This window comes from Ovis aries, chromosome 16 (genome assembly GCF_016772045.2).
Source record: "Ovis aries strain OAR_USU_Benz2616 breed Rambouillet chromosome 16, ARS-UI_Ramb_v3.0, whole genome shotgun sequence".
In the NCBI taxonomy this organism is placed as follows: Eukaryota; Metazoa; Chordata; class Mammalia; order Artiodactyla; family Bovidae; genus Ovis; species Ovis aries.
The window spans coordinates 44,965,677-44,975,625 of NC_056069.1; the positions used below are offsets into that span (position 1 = coordinate 44,965,677).

Below are 9,949 nucleotides of genomic sequence, written 5' to 3' on the forward strand. Positions count from 1 at the left end.
ATTAAACAATTACTTTTAGTCTGTTATAACCAATAAAAGCTTTCATATATATTTCTTTTATTATCATAAAAACATGTGCATTGGTGGAACATACATTATTATCCTATTCTGTAATTCAGAAATGTGAATTTTGTAAAACTAAATAATTCCTTTAAGATTTTTCGTTTATATGTGTGTGTGTATGTGTATTATCTGGCAGATCAATAAAATGCTTTCTAACAAGTCCAAGAGAGAATTAAACATTCACATCAATTGTGCATGTGTGTGTATGTGTGTGTTGGTTTTCCCTGGATTGCACTTACATCATCATGCTAAGACGAAAATGTCTAAAATGTAAAGAAAAAGTAAACTTAGGTAAAATTCATAACATCATATGTCTCAGTTAGAAAAACATTACTCATTTGTGTTGTGTGTGATTGTGTATATATATAAAATTCTCTGTGTATAAAATATTTATTGAAATAATCAAGAATATGATTTCTTCCACAATACTAGGCTGTATAAACAGTATATACATCAATCTATTTATTTTACTAAATTTTATCTGCTGAATATGATTAATAATGCATGCAGGAGAGAAAAAAAATACCTACTGGGCATCAGAAGTTCCTTATTAAAGTTAAAGACACTAATATATTCCCCAAAGTGCAATTAAATATAAAACAAGTCAGTTGTATATAGCTCAGAGAATAGTTGATGAGTGAAGACATGTTAAATAATGAGAAAGTTGGTCCTATTAAAAATATCATACTAACTAGCATGCTTATTTCTTCTACCTCAAATAGTTTTAGCAGGCCAAATAGGACAACATATATCTAGACGTCCTCAGTTTCTATCTGGAAATTAAGGGAAGATAAATTTATAACTATCATAGACTTCAGTTCAGTTCAGTTCATTTCAGTCGCTCAATTGTGTCCGACTCTTTGCGACCCCATGAATCGCAGCACTCCAGGCCTCCCTGTCCATCACCAACTCCCAGAGTTCACTCAGACTCACGTCCATCGAGTCCGTGATGCCATCCAGCCATCTCATCCTCTGTTGTCCCCTTCTTCTCCTGCACCCAATCCTCCCAGCATCAGAGTCTTTTCCAATGAGTCAACACTTCACATGAGGTAGCAAAAGTACTGGAGTTTCAGCTTTAGCATCATTCCTTCCAAAGAAATCCCAGGGCTGATCTCCTTCAGAATGGACTGGTTGGATCTCTTTGCAGTCCAAGGGACTCTCAAGAGTCTTCTCCAACACCACGGTTCAAAAGCATCAATTCTTCAGTACTCAGCTTTCTTCACAGTCCAACTCTCATATCCATACATGAACACTGGAAAAACCATAGCCTTGACTAGACCTTAGTCGGCAAAGTAATGTCTCTGCTTTTGAATATACTATCTAGGTTGATCACAACTTTTCTTCCAAGGAGTAAGCATCTTTTAATTTCATGCCTGCAGTCACCATCTGCAGTTATTCTGGAGCCCAGAAAAAATAAAGTCTGACACTGTTTCCACTGTTTCCCCATCTATTTCTCATGAAGTGATGGGATCGGATGCCATGATCTTTGTTTTCTGAATGTTGAGCTTTAGCCAAATTTTTCGCTCTCCACTTTCACTTTCTTCCACATGCTTTTTAGTTCCTCTTCACTTTCTGCCATAAGGGTGGTATCATCTGCATATCTGAGGTTCTTGGTATTTCTCCCGGCAATCTTGATTCCTGTTTGTGCTTCTTCCAGCCCAGCATTTCTCATGATGTACTCTGCATATAAGTTAAATAAGCAGGGTAACAATATACAGCCTTGACGCACTCCTTTTCCTATTTGGAACCAGTCTGTTGTTCCATATCCAGTTCTAGCTGTTGCTTCCTGACCTGCATATAGGTTTCTGTACCATGCTAAATGCAAGTAATGTATACAAATAATGTTCAATATTATTTTAAAATTTGAATATTTTACCATTTATTGCATGAAAATATTGACATAATAATGATACAGATTATCATAAAATAATCTCAACTTTCAGTTTGTTTTAATAATTCTCTATGAAAAAGATGGTCTAAAATACACTGAACCATTCTTATGAAATAATTGTCTATATCATGAAGTATGGGGCTTAAAACTTAAACAATAATCCACTACATGTATTAAAATATAGCATCTGGACATCTCACTTTTGATCTATCTTGTTAATATTTTCTTGATTCCTACAAATAATTTCTGTTATAGATCAATTTAATTCAATTAAAAGTCAAATTATATGCAGTTAGTTTTGTAATAATCAACATTTTATAATTAATTTACTTGTAGTTAAATATAAATGGCCACCTGATGTGACGAACTGACTCATCGGAAAAATCTCTGAAGCTGGGAAAGATTGAAGACAGGAGGAGAAGGGGATAACAGAGGATGAGATGGTTGGATGGCATCACCAACTCAACGGTGAGTTTGAGTAAGCTCTTAGAGTTTGTGATGAACAGGGAGGCCTGGTGTGCTGCAGTCCATGGGGTCACAAAGAGTCAAAGATGACTGAGCAACTGAACACAACTGAATTGAAATGTAAATGTATTTTAGGTACCAGTTAGTGTGTTACAAATGGGTTTAAGAAAAAAATTAAACCTAGTTTAAAATTCTGTGGATGTGAAGGAAGGATTCCTCAGCTCTAGAGAACATCATGGAAGGATCCCTCATAAATAATAATTTTATTTTCTATTAATCAGAATAAAAATATAAGCATGTATGTATAGCTTTCAACAATGAATCTCCTTTGAGTGGAGCTCTATCTATACAAGAACTTAAGAAAAGTACAATGAAATAACTGTAACTTTGGCCACTACATTTATATTCTACATTTTTGATCATGGCCTACAATTTCAATTGAAGCTGTTCTAGCTACAACTCAATTCTGTTGGGCCCCATTCTTTTGATCATGGAAAAAGCAAGAGAGTTCCAGAAAAACATCCATTTCTGCTTTATTGACTATGCCAAAGCCTTTGACTCTGTGGATCACAAGAAACTGAAAAATTCTGAAAGAGATGGGAATGCCAGACCACCTAATCTGCCTCTTGAGAAATCTGTATGCAGGTCAGGAAGCAACAGTTAGAACTCACATGGAACAACAGACTGGTTCCAAATAGGAAAAGGAGTATGTCAAGGCTGTATATTGTCACCCTGCTTATTTAACTTATATGCAGAGTACATCATGAGAAACGCTGGACTGGAAGAAACACAAACTGGAATCAGGTTTGCCGGGAGAAATATCAATAACCTCAGATATGGAGATGACACCACCCTTATGGCAGAAAGTGAAGAGGAGCTAAAAAGCCTCTTGATGAAAGTGAAAGAGGAGAGTGAAAAAGTTGGCTTAAAGCTCAACTTTCAGAAAACGAAAATCATGGCATCCGATCCCATCACTTCATGGGAAATAGATGGGGAAACAGTGGAAACAGTGTCAGACTTTATTTTTGGGGGCTCCAAAATCACTGCAGATGGTGACTGCAGGCATGAAATTAAAAGACGCTTACTCCTTGGAAGAACAGTTATGACCAACTTACATGGTATATTCAAAAGCAGAGGCATTACTTTGCTGACTAAATTCCGTCTAGTCAAGGCTATGGTTTTTCCAGTAGTCATGTATGGATGTGAGAGTTGGACTGTGAAGAAGGTGAGCACTGAAGAATTGATGCTTTTGAACTGTGGTGTTGGAGAAGACTCTTGAGAGTCCCTTGGACTGCAAGGATATTCAACCAGTCCATTCTGAAGGAGATCAGCCCTGGGATTTCTGTGGAAGGAATAATGCTAAAGCTGAAACTCCAGTACTTTGGCCACCTCATGTGAAGTGTTGACTCATTGGAAAAGACTCTGATGCTGGGAGGGATTGGGGGCAGGAGAAGGGGACGACCAAGGATGAGATGGCTGGATGGCATCACGGACTCGATGGACGTGAGTCTGAGTGAACTCTGGGAGTTGGTGATGGACAGGGAGGCCTGGTGTGCTGCAATTCATGGGGTCGCAAAGAGTAGGACACAACTGAGTGACTGAACTGAACTGAGCTGATCTTTTGAAAGCTCTGCCTAGTGATTTTCTCTACTTCATTTAGTAGCACATGCCATTTCAACTTCTGCTTTTCTCTCACACCTTCTCAAATATTTTGCACTCCAAATTTGGGCCTTACTCTCCCTCCAAAGATATTTTGATGAATTCACCCATGATGTTCATAATGCAAAATCCAGGATTTCTAACTCCATAACTAACTTGACCTGTTGCCAGTGTTTGGTACAGTTGATCACTTTATCCTTCTTGAAGAACAGTCTTTCACTTAATTTTCCAGATGCTGTGTGCTTTTTTGTTTTACAGCTTATTTCACTGGTTGATACTTCTAAGAATTCTTTGCTGGATTCTGTTAATTTTCCCAGCTTTTAAATTTTGTCAACTCCTCTTCTATTCCCCACCAAATCTCTCATCTGTCTCTTTCAGTAACACATATTTGCTGATCTGACAAATCCGTAACTTCAGCCAAAATTTCTGGCAGGAAATTCATAAACAACTGCCACTTCTGTTAAATTGTCACATAAATATTTTATAGCATCAAACACAACATGTCATTCAGCAATTACTTTGATATTACAAACTACATCATGACCAACACTGACCACTGTTTGCCATAGTGAGTATAACCACTCGACAAAGACAACACCATTTCTTTCCTAGAATTTGTGTGTGTGTGTGTGTGTGTGTGTATATATGCATGTACATGTTCAGTTGTGTCCAACTCTTTTCAGTTGCATGGACTGTAGCCTGCCAGACTCCTCTGTCCATGGAGTACTCAGGCAAGAATACTAGAGCAGATTGCCATTTCTTACTTCAAGGATCTTCTTGAACCAGGGTTTGAATTCATGTCTCCTGTGTCTCCTGCATTGGCAGGCAGATTCTTTACTACTACACCACCTGAGCCATTAACTCATCTCCCTGTTTCTCCTTTGGAGAAGACAATGGCAACCCACTCCACTACTCTTGCCTGGAAAATCCCATGGATGGAGGAGCCTGGTGGGCTGCCGCCTATTGGATGGTACAGAGTTGGACACGACTGAAGCGTCTTAGCAGCAGCAGCAGCAGCAGCAGCAGCAGCAGCAGCAGCAGCAGCAGCAGCAGCAGCAGCAGCAGCAGCTGTTTCTCCTTTTGTTCTGTCTCAAGAATTTAGTCGTCATTCATTACCCGAGGGATCATTTTCAAATATTACTGAATTGATCACCTCTGTGGTCATATCTGGGGGCTTCCCTGATTTATCTCAAGTGGTAAAGAATTCATCTTCCAATGCAGGAGACGCAAGAAACTTGGGTTTGATCCTTCAATGGGGAATATCCCTTGGAGGAGGAAATTGCCTTCCACTCCAGTATTCTTGCTTAGAAAATCCCAAGGACAGAGGAGCCTGAGGGGCTACAGTCCATAGTGTCACAGAGGATCAGGCATGACTAAGTATGCAGGTACACAAGCATAGGCCATATTCATTCAATGGCTTCTCTCACAATTAGAACAAAGTCCAAAATCATTAAAATTGCTACAAAGCCATGTGCAATCTTGAACTTTTCCTCCATGTCGTCAACTCTTACAACTATCCCTATTTTCAGTGTGCATCATCTACGCTGGCATTGTCTTTACTTTTGGCCTCAAGAATTTTTTTTTTCCATACTCTTTGTAATGACTAGGAAGCATCAGTCTTCAAATATATAATATTGATATAGTGAAATATTTCAAATCTGCAGTAAGCTGTGTGGTAGGGAAAGGATGACCACAATAGAGATGTCCCCAACCTTAGAATAGTTTCAATATTTCTAATTTAATTAAAAAAGGAGAGTGAAACAAACAGAAGTCAAATATTTGTAGGAAAACCTGTTGAATGTTAATATCTTCCTATATACTCACAGTCATATACATATGCCAAAGCACATACACATACTTATATGCACAAGTTACAAGCATTTATCAATTCTTATTTTCCCAAGTGTTTCTATTATATGTGTGTATGTTTAATTTTACCAAATGGATTTCTTCAGAAGTGATGAGTGTCTTTTTTGATCCCTGCCAGATATTCTTTTCATGTGTTCTACACTCTCTATGAGGCTGTTCTATATGAAATCTGGTGGCTTTCTAGATGAAACCTGTCTGGTGGCTCAAACGGTAAATAAACTGCCTGCAATAAGGGAGATTCAGGTTCGATTCTTGGGTCAGGAAGATTCCTTGGATAAGGGAATGACTACCCACTCCAATGTTTTTGACTGGAGAATTCCTTGAACGTATTTACATAAGTAACATTTACTATAGCATTGCACTTTAGTACTGTGGTGCAGGTATGCAATTTACTGCTTTAAAATTTTTCTCATTTGGGCTGTCCAGAAAGCTGGATCATTTGAAAACTCAGAGGTTGTTTTCTAAACTTTTGTCTATGGATAAATAATTTTGACTAAATATGGGAGAGGTAAATCTTATTTTTTGCATTTTCTTCAATTTCTGATTAATGACTAAGAACCAACTCAAAAGCATCAAAAAAGCCACATATCAATCCATGTGAGATAACCAGCATGATAGTTAACAACTGCTACATATATTTGTGAAAATTGCCCTAATCATGAGTTTTACTTTCCGTTCAAAATTAGAATTTAAATGTTCTGTACAGTCAATGCCACTTGATATTTTCTTAAAGAATGATTATGAATCTTTGGTCACTCAAATTATGTTAGCTCTGAACTGAAGAATATATATGGTTATACCTAAATTTTATGTTTCTTAAATTCTAAATATTAATTGTTGAATAATTTAGACACATTTTATTGATGCTTATATGTTTTAATCAATATGTGGCACAGTGGTAAAGAATCCACCTGCCAATGCAGGAGACTCAGAGTTGCGGCTTAGATCCTTGGTTTTGGAAGATCTCTTGAAAGATAGGGATTCCATGGTGGCTCAGATGGTAACAGTGTCTGCCTGCAATGTGGGAGATCCAAGTTCAATCCTCGGGTTGGGAAGATCCCCTGGAGAAGGAAATGGCAACCCACTCCAGTACTCTTGCCTAGAAAATTCCATGGATGGAAGGAGCCTGGAGGGCTACAGTCCGTGGGGTCGCAAAGAGTCGGACATGACTGAGCGACTTCACTTCACTTGAAAGAGGGGTTGGAAACCCACTATATATTCTTGCCTGGAAAATTCCATGGACAGAGGAGCCTGGAAGGCTTCAGTCCATAGGGTCATAAAGAGTTGGACATGGCTGAGCATACCTATTCTGAATGTGTATGTTAATATATTTTATAATAATGAATTAATCTATTCCAGCAATATGATCAACTTGATTGATTTGTAACTTCTTTGAAAATCTATCTATAGATTTTATAAAGATAGATATAAAATTTTCCTTAGGACTTTTGCAAATACATTTAAGCTATGAGCTAAACTTATAATTTTGCAAAATTTCTATAATCTTTAAGTATTTAGGGCATTAATGTTATCAGTTCAGTCATTCAGTCATGTCTGACTCTTTGTGACCCCATAGACTGCAGCACACCAGGCTTCCCTGTCCATCACCATCTCCTGGGGCTTGCTCAAACTCATGTCTATCAAGTTGGTGATGCCATCCAACCATCTCTTCCTCTGTTATTCCCTGCTCCTCCTGCCTTCAATCTTTCCCAGCATCAGGGTCTTTTCCAATGAGTCAGTTCTTCACATCAGGTGGCCAAAGTATTGGAGCTTCAGCCTCAGCATCAGCTCTTCCAATGAATATTCAGGATTGATTTCCTTTAGGGTTAACTGGTTGGATCTCCTCACAGTCCAAGGGACTCTCAAGAGTCTTCTCCAATGCCACAGCTCAAAAGCATCAATTCTTTAGCTGTCTTTGTAGTCCAACTCCCACATCCATACATGACTACATAGCTTTGATTAAATGGGTATTTTTTTTTGCAAAATAATGTCTCTGCTTTTTAATATACCATCTAGGTTGGTCATAGCTGCTTTTCAAAGGAGCAAATCTCTTTTTAACTTCATGGCTGCAATCACCATTTGCAGTGATTTTGGAGCCCAAGAAAATAAAGTCTGTCACGGTTTCCATCGTTTCCCCATTTATTGCTATGAGTGATGGGACCAGATATCACGATCTTAGATTTTTGAATGTTGAGCTTTAAGCTAGCTTTTCCATTCTCCTCTTTCACTTTCATCAAGAGGCTCTTTAGTTCCTCTTCATTTTTTTGCCATAAAGGTGGTATCATCTGTGTATCTGAGGTTATTGATATTTCTCCTGGCAATCTGATTCCAGCTTGTGCTTCATCCAGTCTGGCATTTCACATGATGTACTCTGCATAGAAGTTACATAACCAAAGTGACACTATACAGCATTTACTTTCTCTTTTCCCAAATTGGAAGCAGTCTGTTGTTCCATATCCAGTTCTAGCTGTTGCTTCTTTTTTTTTTTTTTTGACATTGAATACATTTTTATTGAGCCTTTTAGTTTACAACATGAGGTAAAAGGCAAATCAGTTCTCTTTAAGTGATATTTTACACAACTGTAGTAAAATATTTTAAAGTTCAAGGGTTTATAATGGATTACATTTCTTAAAAGTTGCGGTATCAAGTAAACATATTCTAACTTGAATTTTCCAGTTGACTCTTCGCTTAACAATAGTAACCAGCTCTAACTAGATACATGAGTTTCTTCACAGCCATGTTTTATTGTTGATGGTTTCTTCTATTTCAGTCAATATCCACTAATTCCACTTCAAAAATAAGTTTTGCATTTGGTGGAATTTTGGCATCAGGCTGTCCTTTCTTTCCATAAGCCCATTCTGGTTCAATCTCCAGTCGAGCCTTTTCTCCTTTACTCATAGTCAAGAGTGCTTCATCCCACCCTCTGATAACTTTGCCTATCCCAGCCTTAAAACTTAAAGGCTTGGCATTTTTCTTCTTATTTGAACTCGTTTGAATATTAGTATCTAAAACAGTCCCGTCTTGTAGTGTTCCTGTATACCAGCAGTGAACAACATCTCCCTTTTTGGGAAAGTTGGTTTTATCTCCTTTTTTAAGAACAGATTTTGTATATTTTGGTGGACCCTCATCCAGAGTCTCTTCAGACTTGGTTTCTTTGGGTTTATCTTCATTAAGCTTCACATTTTTCACCTGCTCAGACACTTTACTTATACTTTCAGTACCCTTGAAACGCTTACTTTCAAAAAGATGGTTATAGGCTGTGACCAAATGGTCCTTATTAGCTGTCTTGGCCACATTTTTAATGTTACCTAGTAATTTATGTTCTGCAAGAAACGAATCTGAACCGTGATCCTGCAGAAACTTGATAATGTCCTTCTTGGGCAGCTGCTCTCTGCGCAGCTGCTCCACGGTCCAGGCCCGCTGCGGAACGACGGCCGCCATCTTCCCCCGCTGCTAGCTGTTGCTTCTTGACCTGCAAATGGATTTCTCAGGAGGCAGGTAAGGTGATCTGGTACTGCCATCTCTATAAAAAATTTCCACAGTTTGTTGTGATCCACAAAGTCAAAGGCTTTAGTGTAGTCAATAAAGCAGAAGTAGATGCTTTTATGTAACTCTCTTGCTTTTTTGATGAATCCAATGGATGTTGGCAAATTGATCTCTGGTTCTTCTGCCTTTTCTAAATCCAGCTTGACTATCTGGATATTCTCAGTTCACATACTGTTGAAGCCTCGCTTGGAGAATTTTGAGAATTACTTTGCTATCTTGTGAGATGAGTGCAATTGTGCAGTAGTTTGAACATTCTTTGGCATTGCCTTTTTTGGGACTGGAATGAAAACTGACCTTTTCCAGTCCTGTGGCCACTGCTGAGTTTTCCAATTTTGTTGGCATATTGAATGCAGCACTTTCACAGCATCATCTTTTATGATTTGAAATAGTTCATTTGGAATTCCTTCACCTCCACTAGCTTTGTTTATAGCCATGCTTCCTAAGGCCCACTTGATT

General features: G+C 38.2%; 1 protein-coding gene across 1 annotated transcript; it reads right to left on the minus strand.

The window, feature by feature from the left end:
• Positions 1-8,421: 8,421 nt before the first annotated feature.
• On the minus strand, positions 8,422-9,403 carry LOC101116603 (peptidyl-prolyl cis-trans isomerase FKBP3-like). The gene has a single exon (XM_042233913.2). It carries the CDS (start codon positions 9,386-9,388, stop codon positions 8,714-8,716), a length of 675 nt encoding a protein of 224 aa, XP_042089847.1. The 5' UTR covers positions 9,389-9,403; the 3' UTR covers positions 8,422-8,713.
• Positions 9,404-9,949: the final 546 nt, after the last annotated feature.

Coding starts and splice junctions, on each gene's coding strand:
- LOC101116603 (XM_042233913.2), bottom strand. CDS start 9,388: ATGGCGGCCGTCGTTCCGCAGCGGGCCTGGACCGTGGAGCAGCTGCGC.